Source organism: Triturus cristatus, chromosome 4_1 (assembly GCF_964204655.1).
Source record: "Triturus cristatus chromosome 4_1, aTriCri1.1, whole genome shotgun sequence".
NCBI lineage: Eukaryota > Metazoa > Chordata > Amphibia > Caudata > Salamandridae > Triturus > Triturus cristatus.
Window position 1 is genome coordinate 1,145,816,509 of NC_140585.1, and position 24,830 is coordinate 1,145,841,338.

A 24,830-nucleotide genomic window follows, 5' to 3' on the forward strand; every position below is an offset into this window, starting at 1 on the left:
AGAAGAATCCTCACTAGAAGTACGAATGGGGCCATGCAGTGTCCTCATAACCAATTTTACAAAATCAACTGTCAAGAACCATAGTGTTCCCGAATGATCTTTGCTTGAAGATATCTGGTTGGTTGCAAATCCTAGTGGGACATTCACTAGATGGCTTCTTGAAAGGAATATTTGATTAGGTGGGGACAGAGCAGTAGATGAGCGGAAATGTGCTTTGCATAAGGTGAGGCCTGCAAAGAAGACACAAGCTCCATTTCTATAAATGCATATTTGCTCAATGATTGTCAAATCTGTAACATTTGTGACTCACCTGCTCCTCCTGGTCATTTATGATCACCAGGTGAGCACCGTAATTCAGGCAGAACTGTTTAGCCGATTCCCAGGTGCGATCACTTGAGGAGAAGTAGTAGCAGGCCTTCCGGAACCACCTCCAGCCAGAGGGACACGTCACACAGATGGACTCTGGATAGGGGAAGTGTGACATGCTGATCAGATGAAGAGCCCCAGAAGGACATTGGAACCCATACAAAAGTGTCTGGGTTGTAACTGCAAAAACAACAGTTGATGGACAGAATGCAGAACAATGTCATGCATTCACCCGAGTACAGAGATCTGGGCCTAAATACATAGTTTTTTTGCTCCCCATGCCATTCCAGTTTGGACCCAGCCATATGCAAATCAGTCTTGACCCTGCGCCTCATGGGAACAGTCCAGCCCAAACTGCCAGGTCAGGTCCTCCCTGGACTGGAAACAAGCATCCTAGGACCGGTTTCGGGGTTTCACCCCTCTTCAGCCAGGATAGTTTGATTCCAGTGGCATGGAGAGCACGGGACCCACGTCCGGGCATACCCGTCCCACTCGGGGTGACAAATGCAAAAATAACAGTTGATGGGTTGTAATTGAGCATCACATGTAGGGATAGAAGAAAGGTGTGGTGGCCAAGGTGTAAAGTGAGTTGCCAATATTATATTTGAGGTGTGTGTGGTGTTTCAGAACAATTCTTCCACAAAGTTATTGTTTTGTTTTTTTTTATTTAGGGGGAAATCCAGCCAAGGTAGATTCTATATCCAGAGTAAAATGTCTACTTGCTGATTCGGCATATATTGCATGTATATCAGCACACTTTTGTCAATCAGTAGACTGAGACAAACAGAAAAATAATATATTGTGTGAAAGTGGGACGTCACAATTTTTCATTTTGTATAAGCGACTTGAGCTAGTCCTTAAAGGTAAATATGTTGGCACGTGCCTAGCATTTTTCACATCTCAGGTAGCTGTCTCTTACCTGATCCTGGCTCGTGAACTCAGAGTTAGCAGGTCCTGCCGTGCTGGTGCACAGCTCTCGCGATACAAGAATTCCCATGAGTGAGAACTAATTAGCATATCTGATGGCATTTCATGAAGTGATGTCACCCAACTTTGACATCAGTGAAAACACCAGAAGTGACAATCAAAATTATAGAAAACAACTGAAAATAAATAAACAGACACAAATCTTCAAATAACAGATTCGTGGCTATAAAAAGTTGGGGAGCAGCACTGAGATGTGTCTAATGAGGCTTTTTACCTTCACTGAAGCTGTCTCTAGGCGGGAGGGTTTCCTTTCAGATGGAATTGACTCCTGGAGTCTTTTCAGCACCCAGGAGCTATTCTGCACATCACCGTTTTTCAAAAGAGTTACATTTAGTGTTCAAGTTCCAGCCCTTCTTAAAATTATCGCCACTTTAGCGGCAGAAAACTGCTGCTAAAGCGGCGATAATGGGTTTGATAATATGCCCTTGAGAATTCCCATAGAAGCCCATGTTCTGGTGTCAACATGGGCTTCTATTGGAATTCTCTGCGGCATATTATCTAGCCCATTATCGCCGCTTTAGCGGCAGTTTTCTGCCTCTAAAGCGGCGATAATTTTACCGCCGTGCTTGATAATATGCTCCCAAGTATTTGAGCTTAGTTGGTCGAAACGAGTCAGGATGAACGACCATTCGGCACATTGCGATGCCAATGCAGATTGGGCGTAATACAAATGGCAACAAAATGACGCGTTTATAATCCTCTGAAAGTGGCTGCCACCTACTCAGTGCAGCTACTTTAATTTTTTCCTTATCCATCATGAAGGGTGTGAGAGTTGACATTTGAAGTTGCTAGCTAGTTCCTTGCTGCTTCAACCCCATACAGTCATTGGTAAAAAAAAGATTTAAAAAATGCACCTCATTGTAGAGAATATGTTTATTGTATACAAAGCACGTACAGCCTGGAGGCAGAGTGGCCAACTCCTTTGTCTGAAAATTCTCTCAATATATGTCCTCTTTGTTTTCTCTCCCAACTTTGTTTTCTTTCTCACTGTAGATATGGCATGGCACGCCAACAATCTTCCAAACAACCCTTTCTAGACTCTTTCCTCTTCTATCCCTCCATTATCCTATTCAATCCAACTAACAGACTAGCATGCCAACCGCTCAAATTAACTCATATTTCCCTATACTAATCCACCACTATTTCTTTTTGGGTTCCGTAGTAGCATGCTACTAGCCGAAAAGCACTGCGATGTCTCGTCAATGGTGGTAAGCTCCATATAATCACAAGTGCAATTACTTCCATTCCCTTAAGGGTGTCACTCCCCATCTGTCCCCTAATCTTCAACTTGCCCCCTCTCCACTTGTCTCTCTCTCTCCTTTTCTTGCATACATTTGCTATTTGTTTTACTTTATTATTTTGATGAGCCCAGAAGGTCCTCTGCATGGAAACGTATGTGTGGCCCTGCCCTGAGTGACCCACCTGCATGTGAACCTGGTATTCTGTTTTTTGGTTTGCCCAGTTGAAATGCTTGTCTAGCATCTGCGCGGAGGGCCAGGCTTGCCTTGGGTGATTCTAAGGTGCAGATTCTGTTCTGTGACCTGGAGGGCTCACCAAGTGTGCCCTCTACTCTGCCATAGAACTTCTCCACATGTCTTCTCTGTGTCTGGGCTGTTGACATGTACTAATAGTAGCAACATAGCTCATTTTGTGGATTAATAATACAGAACAGACATTTTTCGTGGTTCAGAAGAAGTGTGATGCTTGCCAGTTCACTCCTGTAAAGTTCCACTTAGATGTGACACCTAGACCATTGCATTGACATTCTGAGTGGAGAAGTGTGGCTCAATGGTTAGAGCGGCAGACCCTGATGCAGAGGTCTGGCCCGGACCAGGGTTCAATTCCCGTCTTGGCCTCAATTTCCCCGGACCTGATAATTCTCGCCTCGGTGCCTATTCTAATCATGGGTCCCACTCTGGGCAATAGCTTGCTTAATCTCCACAACGGCCCCCAAAGTGCTAGGATGCCTGGCTTCACTTTGGGGGTGCCCAGGAGTGGACATTTCACAGGGAAAGGCCAGGAAGGGTTCCACAGCGGTATGTGCACAGCACCTGAGAGACCCTTTCGGGGGTGTGCAGAGCGCTATATAAATGCACTACATTTACATTTTGTGTGTCCGTGTTGAGTGCTTGTGTATAAGGTACGGACGGTGCCAAGACTCCGTGTGGAAGTCAGAATATGGTTTTAGATACCAGCAGGATCCATTTTGTATTGCCCCTGGTTTGACAATGCACACTATAGGGAACAGAATAGAGCTTCCCCTAACACAAATGTATTGCCCACGTTCCTGGAGCTCAAGAGAGAAGCCTATTTAGGGAATTGTCATTCCACCCCCAAATTCCCAGAGTCAGGATAAGTGGGATTTTACTCTTGTGAAGTGTATTTACAAAGAAAAAAGCAGAAAATCTCATTGCTCCTACTGCTGCTCTGATACAAAAAATAATATTACACTTTCTTACCAATTGTATTCTTTAGTGTCTCCAAGTTCTGTTCCATATTTGCCTTGGACGTCTCCTGCTCCTTCTTGAAATCTCTCAGGTCCTTCAACACTATGAAGACAGAAACTCTCTGGTGAGGTGTGCAGGCTGGTCAATGTCCAGGAGCTGTAATAATTGTAATTGCACTACAACACATTGCATCCAGGAGTCAATTTCCTCTTTGGTGCCAGTTAGATTCCAGGAAGTTGTTAGTAAACCCCGTGGTACTCACATGTCTGGTAGTATAGGATGGTGTTCTGATATATGATCTATTCATTGTGCTGCTGTGCAATGTGGAGGAGAGGAACAAGTGGACCAATCCCTACATAATGGTGCTGCTGTCAATGGTGCAGCAGGTGCAGTAGCACCAGGTCTCAGTTCCGTGAGCCCTCTGAACTCCAGCTATTAATGTTTTGCTACTTCAGTGTTGGCTAGGGACCATTTTACTTACTTGCATTAGAGCTCATGATAACCCTGCTACTCCACTGACCCTATATCTCATCTCTCCCAGACCTGACACCTGCTTTGATATATAGCTATCCCAACCAACCAACACTCTTTTCATGTACTCTATTGAGTACAAGAAATGTAAGAGCTATTAGATGGTGAATCCATTTTTCACACAGAGTTTGCATAATGCAGCGAATACGTAAGCACTGTACCAAAGGAAGCTGAGCATTCACTATTTGGGAAATGTTGGCTGCCCACAGCAGAAATGGATACTCGCAACAGCAGGAAGAAGATGCTACTCGGGCCCTCATCCAAGTTGCCTACACATGCATAGGAAGTGGAAAGCATCACATTGGGTGCTAAGATGGCTTCTATATTGGGCCTTGTTTACCTAAGGAACATGAAACACCCTATGGCTCTCCTTCTTCAGATGGGTGGGTTTCCAAATTCACTAGCAACTCAGATTTAATCTTAATGTTAGGGTGTATCCTGCACGGATCTGTTGATTGGGATTTATTCTGATGGTCAAAGTGTGTTCTCCATTGACTTGGAGATTAGAATTTGATCTAAAACTCAATTAAAATGGTAATGGGATCAATCTAAATCTGTGGTGGATTCTCCAGTGGAATGGTGACTGGGATTTAATTTCTCAGAAGAATAGAGTATGCGGTTCCTCAGAACAAGGAGAGAGTGAGAGTGTGAAGTGGAGACCGTGTGTGGAGGAAAGGGAATTCCTCTAGTCGGAACTAGGGTCCTCACACACCCAGCAAGCTAGGTGTCATGCTTCATCATATGGACCTGCTACTCGTCGGGACGGCGCTGCAATCCCCGACGGGCACCCTTGAAGGGGCTCTTTAGCGGAGATCTTTTGTTCCTGGCCGTATGATGTAGTGTGTGTGAGGGGTCTAGTGGTGTAGATGTGAAAGTGTGTGAGGACCCTAGTTCCGACTAGAGGAATTCCCTTTCCTCCACACACGGTCTCCACTTCACACTCTCACTCTCTCCTTGTTCTGAGGAACCGCATACTCTATTCTTCTGACTGACTAACTGGGCCTGTATGCTGGACCTCTCTTAAAAGCCCATTAGTCCCCCTTGTTTGACAATAAAGTTTTGCACGGGCCACCCCCGTGGGACGTTATTCAGGATACCATACTGTGCCAATTGCACTGAGTGGACCCCATTTTGTCTTAAAAACCTCAGTAATTCTGACGGTTTTTTGTTGGTTACCCACCTTCATGGAGGACAACCTAGGACTCAGCTTCAACGATGAAGCTGTAGCAGATATTTTAAGGAAAACTCCCTCACTCCTTGGGGCAGGGGGTTCTGTGGCCTCAGGGTCACAATCAGAAGACTGGACTTCACTCACAGCATTAAAAAGAGAATGGATCAAAATCACACTCCATGGGGCATTGATGACGGAATATCTACGAGCCAATATAGCTCCTAGTGGACTTACCATCAATGTTTTCCCTAGGCTATTTTTGGAAGATCCAACTTTTAAGAAAGAATGGTGCTTGGTCTCTTGGAAGTGTACCAGAGACCTCCTGGTCCTCATTATTAACACGGCCCAACGATTAGCGGATGCCCTACTAGCTAGAATCCAGGCGGCAGAGAGCGCACTGAAATCTACCGTCCAGAATACAGCTTTCAAAGCCAAATTAGCAGAAATTAACAGTGAGATCACTGAAAACAGAGAATATCTGCTCAAATTAAAAATAGCCAAATTACAGAAGGACATTCTGAAATTTGACAAGGAAAAGGTCTATCCCTATCTGAAAGCAGATTTCCAAACAACCAAGAATGGCTATTCTTCGGATGATAGTTCAGATAATTCAAGAAGGGGGTCGACTAACAGTGATTCAAGCACAGGCAGTTGGGGAGGAAATCAGCAACAGAGGAATTCTCCTTCTCCTTATAACCACTACAATAACGTACCAGCCTATATAGGCCCACCACAACCACCACCTCCCTTTTGGCAATACCCCATGTACCCACACGGGCAGCCCCAATTCTATCCCCCTGGCAACCCTCCTTTTTTAGACAGAGGTTGGGGCAGAGGAAGAGGGCGCAAAAGAGGGCCCCAAAAGGCAGTCCAGTGGCAGGATCAGGAACAACTCCCACAGGGACCCAGGGGCAGGAACCGAGGGAAAAGGAATTAGTGGTTAATCTCTCTGATAGACCCTTGAGCTCTTTGGAACAAGAGGTCCTTGGGAAAGGACTAGGTTATGTCCCTACACCCAGAACAGATAGATTTAGAGATAACTGTGAGATTCATGAATTCCTCAGAAAAATACGCTTGAAAGCTTTCTTTCAAGACCAACCAGCCATTGAATGTACAGACACAGGGTTACGCAATCCGTCTACCTTCACTCCGACCAACAATATGGTCCCCCCGGAAGTACTCACATTTGAGAAAGCTGTTCTCCGCGAGCTAAGCACGATCCCCGCTAAGCACACTTTCCACAATATGTCTAATGCGGAATTGTTAGCTGCGAGAACCCTAGCCAGTGACACTAACATCACCATTAAACAGGCAGACAAGGGGGGTGCCACTGTGATACAAAATACAACTGACTATGACCGTGAATGTAGAAGACAACTTGACAACACAAGATATTACACTCCTATCTCTACAGATCCCACAGCAAGACTTACCACCGAAATTGCCACAATGATCTTTGAAGCAGAAAACAATGGGTGGATCAGTAGAAAGGAAGCTGAATTTCTCACTACCAAGGACCCTAAGATTCCATACTTCTACACGCTTCCTAAAATACACAAGGGCACCATACCAGTCCCTGGGCGCCCCATTGTATCAGGAATAGGCTCTATTCTGGAACCCCTTTCCAGATTTGTGGACCACTTTTTACAACCCCTAGTCAAGAAAACTCCCAGTTACATCAGGGACACCACGGATATCCTACAAGTCATTGAGGCTATACACGACACTAGTAACATTGACCTGTTGGTCACGCTGGATGTGGAAGCGTTATACACTAATATCCCCCAGCGTGCCACCCTTATGGCAGTTGAGAATGTCCTCAGGAGAGAGGAATGGACTTCGCCCACCCCCATCTCCTTCATAATGGAATGTGCCACATTAGCCCTCACGGAGAATTTCTTCGAATATAACAAACAACTGTTTCATCAATCACAGGGCACTTCGATGAGGAGCACCTTTGCCCCTAGTGTGGCCTGTATTTACATGGCCACCTTTGAGGAAGAAGTCATTAGAAACCCCAACAATCCTTACTCCAACAACCTAAAACTGTGGAGGCGTTTCATAGACGACATTTTAATCTTCTGGAAGGGGGACCAACAAACTTGCCTAGCCTTCTGTGAATGGATTAATGTACAAAATCAATTTCTGAAGTTCACTCACACCATCTCAGAAACACAGGTACCATTCTTAGATCTGATGGTTACACTAGATGACACAGGCCTCAGCACTACACTATATAAGAAGCCAACTGACAGGAACAGTTTGCTTCTATATAGTAGTCACCATCCAAGGGCGCTTAAGGATAATTTACCCTTTGGACAGTTCCTCCGCATCAGGAGGAACTGTAGCTCCACCACTGATTACATAACTGAAGCACACCGTCTGAGTTCCAACCTTAGACAGAGGGGTTATCCTGAACGTCAGGTTAGAAACTCACTAAAAAGAGCACGCAACAACCCACGAGAGTCCCTACTACAACCTATCATTAGGGAAAGTACAGAGACTTTGACTTGCGTCACATCCTTTACCCCTGACTCCACACGCATAAAGAACATAATAAAAAGACATTGGGGGATCCTGAATACGGGTGACCTCACCATTCCACCTCCACGTTTTGCTTTCAAACGTACACAAAACTTGAAGGATATTCTCATCAACACGAGACCTAGACACATTGACCAACTGGAACAGAGAACCCTATGGGACCTTCCACCAGTAAAAGGTCAGTACCCCTGTGGTTCTTGTGTTGCATGTCACCAGACCTCAGTGGTGAAAGAGGTGGTGTTTTCAGACTCCTTCACTTGGAAGATTCAGAGACACACCAATTGCAATACTACACATTGTATCTATCTTATCATCTGTCCGTGCGAATTGAGATATGTGGGTATGACCATGAGGCCAGTTAAGACACGGATAACAGAACACAAAAGCAATGTGAGATGTCTAAAGACTACCACCAAACTATACACTCACTTCAAAGAAAATAACCATAAACCAGACTCCCTAAAATGGTTAGTTCTTGAGGCCCACCCTAGGATCACACAGAAAGCCCTGTTCAAGATAGAACAGAGATGGGTTCATCGCTTGAGGGCTGACAGTGAAGGCCTTAACGACCAAATCCCATGGGCATCACTCACGGATAGATAACATTTGACCCTACACTGAGCCGTAAGCCTCACTGACCTTTAGCATGGGGGTTTGCTTCAGGTTATTACCTCCCCTCATTCCAAGCAAGTCCATCTGTAATTTTCCCGTCACAGCTTCTTACCCGAGGGTTATTTTTAAGCCCACTATTTCAATAATGTTTTTTTACACCATACATTTTGGTGGCCTACACGGTCACATTGAAAACATTGTGTTTGTGAATTTCCCCTGAGTCGATCTATGTCGGACTCCACTAGGCCATTGATCCTTGTTGATTTAACACCACAACAACCACTTGCTAAGATGGCCGCCATGAACGACAATTCCATAGTAGAGAATCATCCTCTGCTTTCACGCGCTAACGTAGAGTGACTTCCCGTCTAGTTGACCCGCCCCCTTCACTCCAACCTGTATATCTATGTAGGAACCGAGCGGAGTCATCCTTCCCGGTTCGTGCGGCGCCAGGGTAGGTTAACGGCCTGTCCCAGCAGCAACTTTGACGTAAGTGTGATTTTGGCAGCTCGGTGCTCCCGGGAGATTACGATGGATCCGTTTGAGCGGCATGAGTGTGCATCCGTGACTGGCAGGCACGGTGGTGTGTTGTGTGGAGCGAGTCCTACATTGGACTCGGGGGCGCAGGAGAGACATGGTGGGCTCAGCTTCAACACTTGGCGGTGCTATTTTGTTGGACTAGTTATGTACCATTACGGCGCGCATTGCTCGACCACCACTTTAGGAGGAACGGGGGCCCGCCTAGTTACACATGCATGTGATCCCGTCCCCAAGTTGTGGGCTCCCTGAACACACATGTTATGTGCACTGGACGTACCCCACAATCCTCTCTTGGGGGCCTTGACTAGCACGCGATGGGGCTCCCTGTGATGTCCATCAAGGCACACTCTATACTGGTTGGTGGTTGATTACCTATACCTATGCCTCATTCTGACTCCCATCCAAGTCCCTTGAGGGGTTTCTCTGGACACTCAGATAACCCCCGGCCTGTGCCATGGCCTGTAATACTCCGCCCCGCACAATGGGACCATACTACGGGCGTCAGTACCTTGCCGGTGATGACATTACAGGCTGGGTGTGTTGCCTTATATATTATTTACTGTTCGTTTTTCCACCTTATTTCTTATTTTTACCAGTACACCAGAAGTCTGGTGTTACGGGTGGCGCAACGAATACGGACAGAAGCAGGGAAACACATCCACATAGGTGAGTTACCTATAAACTCAGACCGTGATCACTAGTTCTCTAGATCATACTGCAGTGAAGAATTCATATCCTATCTTCTGATTTAAAAAAAAATTTTTTTAATTGGTTTTAATCTCACTTTCACGGAGAGCACTAAGAACTCTAGAGTGTGTTGTTCTACACTAAGTCACAATTGACAGTTCTATGTCACATCGTCTAGGGAGAGAGACCTTGTGTGCGACTACTGTTTGAATAAATAGTTTAATACCAACACTGACCGATGTCGGGGTGACCTTATATAACACTTTTCTTTCCTTAGGTTCCCCTTTACATTTGGCGAGACCGTTGTCCCTTATTACACGTGGCAGGTAACTATTGTACTTCCCACAGTGTGTAGATAGTTTTTTGATAAATTAGGTCCTGAAGAATTGCCATGGATCATTAGACCACTAGGCATGAAACATGTTGACCATCACAGAAGAGCATAGCTTAGCTGAACCTTAAACGTCAGTCAGCTGCCACTCTGTTTCCTGTTGTTTTTAATCAAGTGGATAGCCATTCTCAATAAAGCCTTGTTCGTGGACTATCCAACTTGTTTTAATTTCGCACACACTTTCACATCTACACCACTAGACCCCTCACACACACTACATCATATGGCCAGGAACAAAAGATCTCCGCTAAAGAGCCCCTTCAAGGGTGCCCGTCGGGGATTGCAGCGCCGTCCCGACGAGGAGCAGGTCCATATGATGAAGCATGACACCTAGCTTGCTGGGTGTGTGAGGACCCTAGTTCCGACTAGAGGAATTCCCTTTCCTCCACACACGGTCTCCACTTCACACTCTCACTCTCTCCTTGTTCTGAGGAACCGCATACTCTATTCTTCTGACTGACTAACTGGGCCTGTATGCTGGACCTCTCTTAAAAGCCCATTAGTCCCCCTTGTTTGACAATAATGGGATTTAATTTCTGCCTTCCAAATGGACTGGTGTGCCAGACTCAATTTCAGACTCAGTGTGTGTTCCCTAGTGTGCTGTATTTAATCTGGTAATTTAATCAGAATCTCAGTATATCTTCCCCAGGGCCTGGTGATTGACGTTTAATTTAAAGGTCAGCATGCGTCCTCCAGTTGGCAGATGATTGTGAGATAATAGTTCAAAGTAAATCCAGAAAAAAGATGATGGAAGTTTTCTTAGCTATCTAAGCTAGCTGTTTATGATCTGGAGGTTATGGTGCATTCTTGGTAGGCTGGTGATTGGCATTTAATTTGAAGGCCAGGGTGCGTTTTCTATTGGACTGGTAAATTGGGGTTTCATCAAAAACTCAGTATGTGGCCTTCATTGTGCAGGTGATTTAAAATGGTGATTTCATCTAAATCTCAGGGTGTCTACCCAGAGGGCTTTGGTGTTCCATTTCATCTAAGATTCAGTACGTCTTGTCTGTAGAGCTGGTGACTGGGATTTAATATAAATTTTAGATGTTCTTATCATCAGACTTAATCTAAATGCGGATTCCATTTAATATAATGGACCGGTGTGTTCCCCAACGGGCTGTTGTGTTGGATTTAATCAAAAAGGGAATGCCTCCTACAGCAAATGTATGATCTTAATTCAGTCCAAAGTGCAGAGTTTGCTCTAGTGCAGTCTAATGATTGAGATGGAATCTAAAGATCAAAATTGATCCTATTTGGATTGAGGATTGTCATATTTTTTCAGTGCATTTAATCCCTAAATAACGATCATGGGGATAGATTATCCTGCAGCAAATTCTAGCACACGTCATTTTACAGACACTCTTACCATGACTTCTGTTCTCGGATAGGCCTAAAGTCATCATCTTCAGTTCTTCAGACAACTTTGCATCTAAAAAGAAATAGGAGGAAGGTTTAGGATTCGGTATTTTAAATGAGAAAAATAAAAAATCAGATAGTCAGCATTTCTCCTCCGTTTGGGTGTTACGGTGTTTATTCTATCATTTATCGACGGGGACAGACCACTTCTGGAGTGCCTTTCATTGTGTCTTTTCCTTAATGTTTTGGGCAAATGTGTTCAGCTCAGGTGCAACAACATCTGAGCTTGATCCAAAATTATGTTTTGCTGCTTGGGTACACCATTTTAGTTAGCTACAAGACCGCCTTAAGGCCAATATTCAATCTATCACTCTTTTGTTACTCTTTGTGTTTGCATTGTAATGCAGCTAGCTGAAATTGCTGTAAAGTAACATCAGTCCCAAACACGCTCACTTTTCTAGTTGTGTCCTTCCAAACCACAGCTGCTGCCTGGGGCGGTTCCTCTGTAGGAGCAGAGAAGTGGAGCCTCCTCCCACCCCACCACCCATTCCTGCAGAAAGAGTAGTAAATAATATGGTAATAAATTATTTTATTACCATTTTATTTTTAACTCTCTGCTGAGCGAAGTTTGGGGCGGGGCCAATGCGTCATTGCTGCCAAGTGAAAGGCAGCAATGAGGAGTGGCCCCTTCAGTGTGAATTGCGCATGTGGGTTTAGCCGGCTACCTTGCTACGGCCAAACCGGTATGCGCAATTCATACTCTTCAACCCAGCTTTCTTAGACAGCTGGGTCGGAGAGCAGGCACAGGCCACCAGTGCTCTTCGGAGCGCTGAGGCAGCCTGCTTCAGCCAATCCAGACACTTCACTCATGCAATATGAGAGCAGCGTCTGGATTGGATAAGGAAGTTGGCTGTCTGACGTCACCTTGCACTCAGAGGAGACTGGAGCCACGGACTGGAAAGCATCATGGTCATACTGCAGGAGAAGGTAAGTGAAACTTTTATTTTTCTGTCTAGTAATTTTTAATATAATGTTATCATTTGTGCATGTATGTATGTGTGCTTCTTTTAATGTTTTTTGCGCCCCACTGTTTTTTTAAGTCACCAACCCCCACTGACTGTTGCTCTCCACCGTACCATGACCCAGATCCACTATTTTTTAGCTGGTTCTAAGAGTTTTTCCTAAACCAGCACTTGTCTCTTTCTTTACCCACGTTTCAATTCTGTTAAAAAAAATCTCACTGCATACTTGCTGGAAAATATCAAACATTTTCAAAATGACATTACTTCGGGTGAAATACAAAACCATCAGAGAAATGTGCCCAAAGAAGTGGGAGCGTATTATGGAACAGATGCAGATTTACCATGCACTTGAAGGTTCTTATCTCAAAGCAATTCTCAAACCCAGAGACGGTAAAAACAGAGTTTAAAAGAAAATAAACTTTAATCACATCCCTATTTTGACCCAGAAAAATGAAACTCAAAAAGTGGGGTAAATTAAGAGCCACATCCAAGCTGTTAGGCCTCAAGCCTTCAAAGAGTCCTAATGAGCTGCTGGATCTGCAGAGGAACCACATGGGAGAGAATATTAAAAAAAATGAAACTTCGCATTCAGGAGAGAAAGCCCACTGCATTTATGCATTAGAATACATTTCAAAGATGATGGAGAAATCCTTGCCGGGATCAGAAGAGCCGTCCATACCCTGTTCAGTGGGGAATAATACATGGTTAATGGTGGGATACTATAATCTAAAATTCCCTTCCCTACTTCGGAAGACAAACATTACATCATTACAATCTTTGTCTCACTAACTAGAGGGTCTTGGATCTTCAAACGAATTGTGTGTCCTGAAGATGGTCTCACAGATTATTTACAGCAGAGACTGAAACGTTGATGCCTAACTTACCTTCCTTTTGGTTATTGTTAAATTTAATTTGAGAGATCAGTTCCTAGGTATAGGACAGACTCTATATGTAATGTTATAGGAAGTGGACATTCATACATTAATCACTAATTAATTTTCATTCATAATAATTGTAACATCTGTTACCAATGTTGTGTGAGGACTTTGTTTTGAGCCCCTAATTCTATGTGTTTTAAAATAAAATCAAAAAGAAGAAGTACACCCGGCCCATATTTGTATGAATACTTTTAGAAAGTTGCCATTTTCTTATCCTAACCAGCTGCACCTTCTACCAGTATCCTGGGCACATGAATGTGAATGGCTCTGCTGCTGGGGTTTGCATATTCCTTCTAAACAGAGACACAAAGGGGGCTTAGGTGTGGACAGGGTGGGCCATCCTGGCAGGATGACTAGAGAGGAGCTGCACCCAGTCCCACATGCACTTGAGGAACTGCCTTACTGGTTGGTGTCATCCCAGGCTACCTAGAGTGACTCCTAGGGTAAGTTGTCTGGCCTCCTGTGAGAGCTACAGAAGTACAACAAGAGTCAGAGGCCTCCAAGCAACTGTCCAGCTAACCTGCTGCAACTAGACCTGCCTGGACCTGCCGCTGAAGCTGCCCAAGCCTTGCTTGCCTCTGCTGGAGTTAGTCCCTGATCCCCAAGAGATGCCTCCCCAGGTCCTAAACCCTTGACTGGCATCAGCGAGAACTCCTCCTTGACTCATTGAAGGTTCCATCAAATTAGGACTGAAGCAACGCAAAGCTCCATAAAGCCCTGCTTCCCATCTGAGAGCTTCATCGGAACCCACACCAAGTGATGCAAAGCCTTGCTGCACACCTGAAAGCTTCATCAGATCCAAAGCCGAACGGCGCAAAGCCCAACCAAGTCTTACAGCACAGCTGAAAGCTTTATTGGTACCGACCCGGGGCGACACAAAGCCTCAATGCACAGACCTTGTGGTATCATTTTATTTATTAAAATGTACTATATTTCCCTAAATTGGATTGGGATTTTTCTTGTTTTGTGTTGTCATTTAATTACTGTTTGTATGCTGCATAAATACTTTACAGATTATCTCCAAATTAAACCTGACTATTTTTGTGCCTAACTACCAGAGGCTTAAGCACAGGTTAATTTAGTAACTTTGTTGGTTCACCCTGACAAGGACTGTGATTGTTGCCTGAGTGGAGCTTCTATCCCCCTCAGTCAATAACCCAACTTCTGACACCAACACACTTTGTCGATTCTCCTGTTCCAGTGCGAGAAGCGTAATTGAGGTACTAGGACCGACTGACTTTTGAAGACTTTAAAATAAGCCCAGAAACTGATACATCAAGTCCACTTCCTGCCCTGGGCTTGCTTACCAGCGTATCCGCTAGTGCCAGAATAAGGCATCACAGGCACGTGCCTTCTAAACTAGATCTAAGCATGTTATGTTTGATTGCTGTGCATTTTCTGACTGTTGTACTTACTGTTCCACAGCACCATGGAGGTAAGGGTGATGCTTCCGAGGAACAATATCCCCAGTAGGATACCGAAGACAAGGATAGCTGTTCTTCCGCTGCTCGCCTTTCTAGTGGAAGTTGATGCAGTCACAACTACAAAAGGAGATCAAGAATGAGAAAGCAGTACTCACAACTACCAATTCAAGAGTGTTCCATGAAGTCTGTGTTGGAAGGGAGTGCTTCATGGACAGAAATCTGAAAAGGTTGCCTATGGAACTAAAATGTTTTGATCCAACTTTAGCCAGTCCAACCGACTCAGCCTTCGTGTGCTGCAGTTGGTGAGCAATCGAATACCTGTAGAAAGTGCGACTACTAAAGCGAACTGCAAAAGGTGGCCTTTCCAAGCGAGAAAACAGTCCCTTGCCAAAGCATAGAAATTGCATAAATATCACCCTTCAAAAATGTTCATCCTACTTCAAGCTGCTAAAAGCAGCGCACCTCACATCTCACATAATTCAATACATGTATCTCTTTACTATTCTGATTCTAGTCCACATGCAATTAGGCAAAAGTTCTTGATAGTGAGTTTAGGTCCCGGACAACACTTGTGTTGGAATATATTTATGTATGCCAGATAATTTATCAGTCATTGTTCTTGAATTAATTTTTTCCAGTTTGAGTCAGCAGAAGTCCTCATCCAGTTGGCCACGTTCAGTAAAGAGACTGTAACTCCCCATATCCCTTTGATTCTTCTACAGCCTCTGGTCCAGACGATGTGATACCTTCTGTAGGATCAAGTTGGCACAGAGTCAAAAGGATGTGTAATCATACATTGGGGGATTTTCTTCCCAGTTATATGAATTCCTCTCATGGGAAATACTAGATTCTTACTGCCTTTTAGCTGATTTAAATTCTCGAGGAGTTGGGTCTCTCAAGAGGTCCTCTCTCTCTCTCATGTAATTTGGACAGGAATTTTGAGCTGTGGAGTCAAGAAGGAGAGCCTGTAAGGGTTTTCTCCCATCCATACAATGTGGCGTACTCTTGGAAGGGGTGAGGAAGTCGTGTGTTCTTAACTTTCATAAAAAGTCCACCTGCATGTGGTGGTGGAGGCTGTGGTGCAGATTGGGGTGTACAAATTCTCCCTACTTCCACGGATAGAGTAAATTCACAGATACACGCACATACACTCATCATACGCTTGGGCCCATTTCACTAACATACACTCAGATTACTCTATTAGCACTGAACCTGTGGGAAGAAAACCTTCTAAACACCCTGTATCTACACTTATGGTCGATAAGACCTAATTGACACTGTCTTGAGTCATGATTTAACCAATAATAATCAACAATAATCAAAATAGAGTACTCAATAATTGACAAGAAATAATAACCAACACTGTATTTAAAATTATGATTCTTTATCTAAAATTAGTTCAAATGGAAAGGCAATCAAAATAAAATCATTATTCTCATAGTTACCTATTCTAGCTAAATGTCATAAATGGATCATCAGGACAGGTCTCTCAATAGAAGTCTCTTAGGTCACCGTCCTCACAGCATCAATCCTCACCAACGCAAGTTCGGAAAGAAGTGGCCTCAGAATCCAAAATGCAACGAACGAATCCTCTCTAAGCTAACAATATTTATAATGAATTTAACAATAGAAGGCAACATAAAATGTTTTCGATATCCGCTGAACCGCTGAGCAAAGCGAGCAGGAAAGGATGTAGCACCGCTACATTTGGAAAACTCCGCTCAGAAAAATCACAAAAATAAAAAGACGGAAGACGGAACTAAATCTTGAAAATGTTTCTTTTTCATGTTCATATTTCCTCGGAACCAGCATGGTGATCATAATGTTCATTGAGGCTCCTTTGTCTTCCAAGGACATTTGGATGTCCGCCCAGAGCTGCTGTCCTCACGGAAAACTTTTAACCAGGCGAAAACTGTGGTCAGATGACTCTCGACCATGTTCAGCAAGGCCTTCTCATCAAAATCTCAGCACTCGAATGTAGGCTTTAAACGGTAGCCATTTTTCATTAGGCCAAAACGTACCATCTTAATTAAAAGAGACAAAAACAACGTTACCACAGCATAGTGATTAAACAGTGTTAACCCCACTAATACCCTTATGTGTATGTAATTATCTAGCCTTTGCAACACAAGAAAAACATTAGTACACGACATTTAAAAAGCGTTTTTGTGCTTTAAAATAAACAGCACTCAGCAACATTTATTAATAAAACATGCACATTATTAGTAAACAACACAAATGCTTCCCCATGTGTAGTAGTTTTCTCTTGTTATTTCGTATTGGTAATTTAGAACATTTACACAAAACAAATAATTAGTAATTATAAATTAATAATTGTAATTTCTTTCGACAATAGACAAACCAGAGCTTAAAAAAAAAACAATAGATTTTCAACAGAAAACTCTGCTCCAGCAATCCCCCCTTTGGTGATATTATCACCAAATAAACAACCCAAAAAAAAAAAATTAGTAAAATTTAATCCCAATTTTTAGGAGAAACTGGAAATGTCTTTTTCTTTTTCACAACACTAGACACCAGACTCCCTTTCATCATCCCTCTTTGTCTCCAAATAAACACTCTCCCTCAATTCTTCTAATTCTATTTCTTGTGGATCTCTTTTTCTTTTATTTCTCCTTTCAATATTTCTTTTAATTAATTTCTTTTTCCCTCCCCTGTTTTTACAACACAAACACACCAATCTTAGTATCAATAAAGCAACAATTATACAAGTCAAAGGAAACAATATCTTACCTATAATAGTACTACCTATCTTTGCAATAAAATTCTTAACAGCAACTATTTTATTAGCTATTTTAGTCCAAATACTCTCAGCTTCCAGTGGTACTAATTCTTCATGCAAATCAGTAATATTTTTGATATAGACCTTCAGGTCTTTGCTTTCGTCTGGAATGTAAGTGCAACAATGTTGAACTTTCAATATTCCACAGACCCCACCCTCCTTAGCTAATAGAATATCAAGGGCAAGTCGATTTTGCATAGACATGGCACGTACGGCAATCAATTCCGTATTCACCAAAACAAACCCTCCAGCGGTATTTGTCGATAAGCGATCCACCACTGTTGACAGTTTCCGAATTCCATATGCATTCAAAGAAATTCCCACTGCTGGAATTAAAGCTCCAAAAATGTCACCCACTATTTCTGACCAAGTTTCTCTCTTAAAACGTGTTAGTAAATTAATATGTTCTACATCTTCTATTCTATCTATATGAAAAATCTTTGGAAAGACCAGGCCCACATAACACGTGCCATACCAATTATCAGGCAACTTGTAATAAGCCTTGTTCCCACAAACATAATACACTCCTGGGAAAACTGGATCCTCTCCTCCTCTAAAACCCCATCCTGTCGCAATAAAGTATGTATCATGACACTCACTAGTCCCAACAAAGTATGTATCATATTGGGATTTCCTTCTTGTAATGCACAGCTTACCCTTCTGTGGTGCATCTAAAGCTAAAGTTGGACTAGCTCTATTTCTCAATTCTTTTCCCATCTCAATGTCCCAAATTGTCTCACTCACTTTGTATTTCCCTGCCTTTTCATGCATGCTCAATCTCCTTTCCTCCACCATGTTTAGGAAAGCTTTCTCCTCTTCTTTCAAACTGCAAGTTAAATTATTCTTAAAAATGTAATCTAATGTTAATTCTTCTTTTTCAATAAAAATCTCACCAAAAATGTTAGCTTCTTTAGCTGGATTCAGCTTTTCATTCATAGGCAATTGCCCAAAAATACTATCTTTGTTAGACATCTCATAATCTATTTTCCCTAGCAAATAAAAAACACTACTCAACACACTACAAGAAATTCCATACGTAGCTGGTAAATGATGATAAGTAACACCCTCTGAAACGGATGCAGGTAATTGCATACAAACATAGCAATCCCTCACTTCCATTGTCTTCACATATTCATACAACAATTTCGAAAAAACATTGCTAGAAAAATCATTAATTGACCTATCTTTATGCATGTAAGTATTACTAATTCTAGTTGGAACTACTTTTTGTGAATTCTTCTCTACATTAGTCTCATTCTCAGTATGTATTTCAAATGTACCTATTGTAACTCTAAATGTAACTAATAAAGCTAAAACACCCCATAGTAGCATTAATAATCCAGTACAGCAACAGCACATTCTACACCATCTTTTCAAGAAGGCACATCTACTTTGATTATTCTCTATGTTAGCCATTTTACTACTTTGACCGTGTCTTTTGACTTAGCCTCTACTACTCCACTACTGTATTACTCTTTATTTCTGGATTACTTCAGACAGCTGAATTTCAGACTTTCTCCTTTTCACTTTTCCTCCAAGTGATTTCTTCAGTTCACTCAATTTGGATATTCATCACTTTTCACTCCTTCTTCAGCAACATCAAATTGTATCAGATCATCAACAACATCCTGTGCATCCGACTCTTCTCCAATGTCAGTCAGGATAACTTTTAAGATTCCAACAGATTTTTCCTTTTCCTCAACCACTTTTCTCAAGATCCCCTCCGGATTGTCTCGATTCACTGTTTCTTCTTCTTCTCCTCCTTCAGACAGTGCCACATAAGACCATTCCGGTGATCTGTACTTTTGGTTGGGTCTTCTAATTCTCTTTATCTCCTCAGGTTCTCTTGACTCCTTTTGCTCCTTTCTTTTTACTTCGTTTTGACTCAACACCTCATTCACTTGTTCAGCTTTCGATGTATTTGCTCTTATCAGTCTGTATCTCAGCCTCTTTACTCTGTTGTTAGGCCAAAAATCTCCTCTTACAACCTTTTTCGGTCTTGTTTCTGTATTATTTCTTTCTCCAATCCAAGTTCTCTTTCTCAGAACTCGACCTTCTGATTTTTCATTCTCACTTTCATCCGATTCTGTTTCAAATGCCTCTTGTTCTTCAGCAGTTTTCTTTTGCTCCACAGTCTTTTTCACCACTGTTTGAGACTTCCCTACTTCTTTCCCTCCTCGAGTCTCCGACACGCAATCCTCTTGCTGTCTACTTGTCCCTTCACCTAGCTTATCAGGAATGTTCCCTACACCTCCTCGGGGGTCTTCCGCAATCTGTCCCTCTCTATCTTCTTCTGACCCTACTTCTTCAGGTATAATCTCAAGTGGTTCTTCAATCTCCTCTTCTGATTCAGGAGTAGTCTCTGTGGAATTACTCTTTTCTCTTCTTTTTCCTTCACTGCTTTTTGGAACTTCAGGCTCTCTTACAGAATCTGATCTCCCTTCTGAGACTCTTAATGGTTCTCTTGAAGTCTTTTCTGCTTCTTTTTCTGAACTTTGATTTTTTCTCACTGGTTCTGGGTCTTCATCATCACTGGAATCTGATTCTTCAAAATACTCCTTGCCAGTCCCATCCTTTGGGTTTGGAACTCTCAGAGTATGACTCGCATGTACCCAGTTTTTCACACCAGCACACTTCACTGCAGTTGTCGTAGTTAAAATAACTTGTCTTGGCCTTCCCCACCTTGGAACCAAGCAATTTCTTCTTCTGTGTACTTTAATCCTCACCCAGTCCCCTGGACTCAGATCATGAGCTTGCTTCTTCTCAAGTGTGGTAGCTTCTTCTCCAACCTGGTGAAACACAGAATGAACTGCGTCAGCCAGGCCTTTACAGTAATCCAAAATCATGTCATCAGTTATTGTCATCAACTTATTGACAGGTACAAATGCATGACGCATTGCACGTCCCATCAAAATTTCGTGCGGACTCAACCCAGTAGTTCTATCTGGAGTAGATCTAATAGTCATTAGCACTAGAGGCAAGACATCAGGCCATTTCATTCCAGTGGCTAAACACATCTTACCAATCCTGTTCTTGATTGTGCCATTTATCTGCTCAACAACACCAGAAGCCTCTGGCCTGTATGCACAATGTAGCTTTTGCTGTATGCCCAATGCTTCACAAATCAAACTCATGAGCTCATTATAGAAGTGTCCACCTCTATCAGACTCAAACGTTACTGGAAACCCGTACCTAGGAATCAACTCTCTTAACAGTAACTTTGCCACTGTTATTCCATCATTTCTCCTAGTCGGATAGGCCTCCACCCATCTTGAGAACAAACAGACTACCACTAGAACATACCAAAGTCTGTTCACTTGGGGCATTTCAATGAAATCTACCTGCATTCTCGTGAAAGGACCACCTTCTCTACCTATCGTTCCCAGACTCACCACTGTCTTTTTCCCAGTGTTAAATTGCTGGCAAATCAAACATCTCTGACAGATGCTCTCTGCAATTGTCCTGAACTTTGCATTGTACCAAGTCTGTTTAAAAGACCTGATCATCGCATCCCTTCCCAAATGTCCCTGGCCATGATACATCCTTGCCATTGTCGACAGCATTGAGTTTGGCATGACTGGTCTGCCATCTCTATAGACCCAAACATGGTCCGTTTCTCTTGGGGCACAACCTGCCTTGATCCAGTCTTTCTTTTCTTCCTTTCCTGCCTCATCCTGCAACTGTTTCACTTCATCCCACGTTTCTAGGACATTAGTAAACATCACAGAACAAAAAGACATTTCTCCTTCTCGTTCCCTATTAATCGAGTGATTGTTCTTAGCACAATATTGTGCAATGTCGTTGGCAAATCTATTTCCAACTGTCACAAAATCATCTCCTTGTCCATGAGCAGCACATTTTACAACTGCTAATTCTTTAGGCAGCTGTATCGCCTCAAGCAATTTCCCAATCACTTCAGCATTCTTTATTGGAGTCCCACTCGACGTCAAGAAACCTCTCTGTAGCCAAAGTTGGCCAAAATCATGCACAACTCCAAATCCATACTGACTATCAGTCATCACAGTCACTCTCAGATCTTTCCCAATTTCACAAGCTTTCGTCAATGCCACCAATTCTGCAACTTGTGCAGATTTCACTCCTTTCAATGATGATGCTTCCATCACTTCTGAAACCTTGCACACTGCATATGCTGCACTCAGCACACCCTCATCATTCCTCAGGCATGATCCATCTGCAAACAGCACATGATCACTCTCAAGTAAGGGAAGATCCCTTATGTCTGGTCTCGGTTTTGTACAGTAGTCCAGCACATCCAAACAATTGTGATCATCTTCTGTCTTCACACCCACATTTTCAATATCCGGCAACAATGTCGCTGGATTCACATTCACACATCTCTCCAGAGTCACATTTGATGCTCCCAGAATGACTTTCTCATATTTAGTCAGCCGACTATGTGACATGTACTGAGTTCTGCTTCTTGTCAAAAGAATTGCCACATTATGAGGTACGAATACCCTTACAGGATATCCCATTATGATTCCCTCACTCTGTTCCAGACTTCTGCATGTTGCAGCCACAGATTTCAGACAACCTGGTAAACCCACAGCTACAGGGTCAAGTGTCGATGAGAAGTACGCAATAGGCCTTCTCAGTAATCCATGCTTCTGAATTAACACTGAAAGTGCACATCCATTTCTCTCACTGCAGTACAATTCAAACTCTTTCTCATAGTCTGGCATACCCAAAGCAGGGGCTTCACACATTCTGCTCTTCAGCTCCTCAAATGCTGCCATTTGTTCTCCATCTAGTTCCAATGGATCTGTCATCTCACTTTTTGTCAGCTTAATCAGTGGCTTTGCTATCAGCGAGAAATTAATTATCCACTGACGACAATAACCCACCATTCCCAGGAACATTCTCACTTCCCTCTGGGTCTTTGGGGCTTTCATTTCTCTGATAATTCTAATCCTGTCATCAGTCACTTTTCTTAGACCTTTTTCAATATTGTGTCCAAAATAATGCACCTCTTTCTTGCAAAATTGCAATTTAGCTGGAGATACCTTTAACCCTCCATCTGCCAGATGATTCAGTAAAGCTATGGTATCTACTTCACAAGCTTCACGTGTCTTTGATGCCACTAGCAAATCATCAATATACTGCACTAGTACTGAATTTTCAGGCATAATCAAGCTCTCCAATGATTTTTTCAATAACTGATTGAATATCGAAGGACTCTCCGTATACCCCTGTGGGATACGACACCATGCTAAAATAGGCTGGCCAAACCTAAATGCAAAAATCGGCTGGCTGTCATGATGCAATGGAATTGAAAAGAAAGCATGACACAAATCAATCACTGTGTACCACTCAGCATCATGTGGAATCTGATACAAAATCACTGACGGATTTGGCACAATAGGACAACATGCCACCACAATTTGATTAACTTTTCTCAAATCCTGTACAATCCTGAACTTCCCATTAGGTTTCTTTAGCCCCATTATCGGTGAGTTACACGGGCTACTCAATAATTCTCTCAAAACTCCTTGCTGAATCATTTTCTCAATTATAGGAGTTATTCCCTCAATTATTTCTGGTGTCATTTTGTACTGAGGAATGTTAGGATAAGTAATTCCTTCTTTCACTGCAATTTTCACAGGATCTACATTATTCATCAATCCCACATCCTCTCCAGTAAAATCCCAAACTGTCCTTTTCACTGTGTCTCTCAGCTCTTGAGGCAAATCCTCCGGATCAAACACAGCATATGCACCAATTAACTCACTCTCTCTATTTTCTAGAGTCATTCGGTACAAAACATCCTTATCTGGTGTTTCAAAAGCTATTCCATCCGGTGTACAAAAAATTGTACAGTTCATCTTACAAAGCAGATCCCTGCCTAACAAGTTCACTGGACTAGTATCACAGACAATAAATCTGTGCATGTCTGAAAATGTCCCTATTTGTACTCTTATTGGTTCAGTAAGACGTGTCTTGATTTGCGTATTGGCTACACCAACTACTTGGATTGCTTCATCCGAGAGAGGAAGATTTCTAATATCTGTTGACCTGACAGTTGATCTTGTCGCACCTGTGTCTACTAAAAAAGTAACACCTTCTTCATTTATTTTTCCATCCACAAATGGTCCTGGCTGGTCTATTTCTAGAGTTGCACCAAGTATGCACTCTTCCTCCTCTCTTCGGCACCGTCAATAATCACCTTCAGACTTACTCCCTTCATTCTTTAACAAGTACTGCTGTACCTGGTTAGAACGCCGTTGTTTGTTTACCTGCTCATCATTGTAGAATCCCGAATCCTTATTATACTTTTGTGATCCTCTATTCTGCGGCAAGGGCGGTTTTGGCTCTTGACTCTGCTGTTTCACAACAGAAGGTTGTTGCTGCTGTCGATTAATCCCTTTGTTCTGCACCTGTTGATTTAAGGGTTTACTCTCATTATTCGCTAATGGTGGATTGGTACATTCAGATCTCCAATGTCCCAGTTGGCCACAGTTGTGACACGGGAACTTTTTTTTGGCTTCCTCAAGATTCCCCTTTCCTTTCCCTGCATATCTAGGCCTATTCCCTGGATTATTTCCTGCATTATTCGCCTGTTCCACCAACTGTGCTTCCTGTCTTTCCGCAACTTTCACTTGTGCCCACATTGCTTTCTCTTTCAGCTTTCTCTGTTTTGCTTCAATTTCATCACTGAAGTATTTTGCATGTCTCAAAATCTAATCTATTTTCTTACTCTGCCAGTCCACTGTATGCTCACGAATTCTCTCACTAATCTCAGGTCTCAGGCCATATACAAATCTGTATACAAAATGACTCAAATCCTTGTCACCCAGGTGTTCATCCCCACTGAATTGTTTAAAAGCCAGTATCAGCCTCTCATAAAAAGCATGAACCGATTCTTTTGCTTCCTGATGTGTTCGATCTATTTTAACCCAGTCTGTCTCTTTTGGAGGTACTTTATTTTTCAGATATACGATCACCTGCTCATACTTTCTCATTACCTCTGGATCTGGTGCTCCTGTTCTCTGATCT

General features: G+C 42.7%; 1 protein-coding gene across 3 annotated transcripts in view; it reads right to left on the reverse strand.

Annotated features, from left to right (window-relative positions):
- Nucleotides 1-24,830, reverse strand: part of LOC146856218 (C-type lectin domain family 17, member A-like) — a 118,799-nt gene that overhangs the window by 18,537 nt on the left and 75,432 nt on the right. For all 3 annotated transcript variants that reach the window (XM_085654278.1, XM_085654280.1, XM_085654279.1), the window contains 4 exons: nucleotides 15,008-15,133; nucleotides 11,643-11,705; nucleotides 3,813-3,902; nucleotides 311-462 (listed from right to left, as the gene is read on the reverse strand). In XM_085654278.1, the coding sequence (XP_085510404.1) occupies nucleotides 311-462; nucleotides 3,813-3,902; nucleotides 11,643-11,705; nucleotides 15,008-15,133 (431 nt within the window). The remainder of the gene's footprint in view (nucleotides 1-310; nucleotides 463-3,812; nucleotides 3,903-11,642; nucleotides 11,706-15,007; nucleotides 15,134-24,830) is intronic.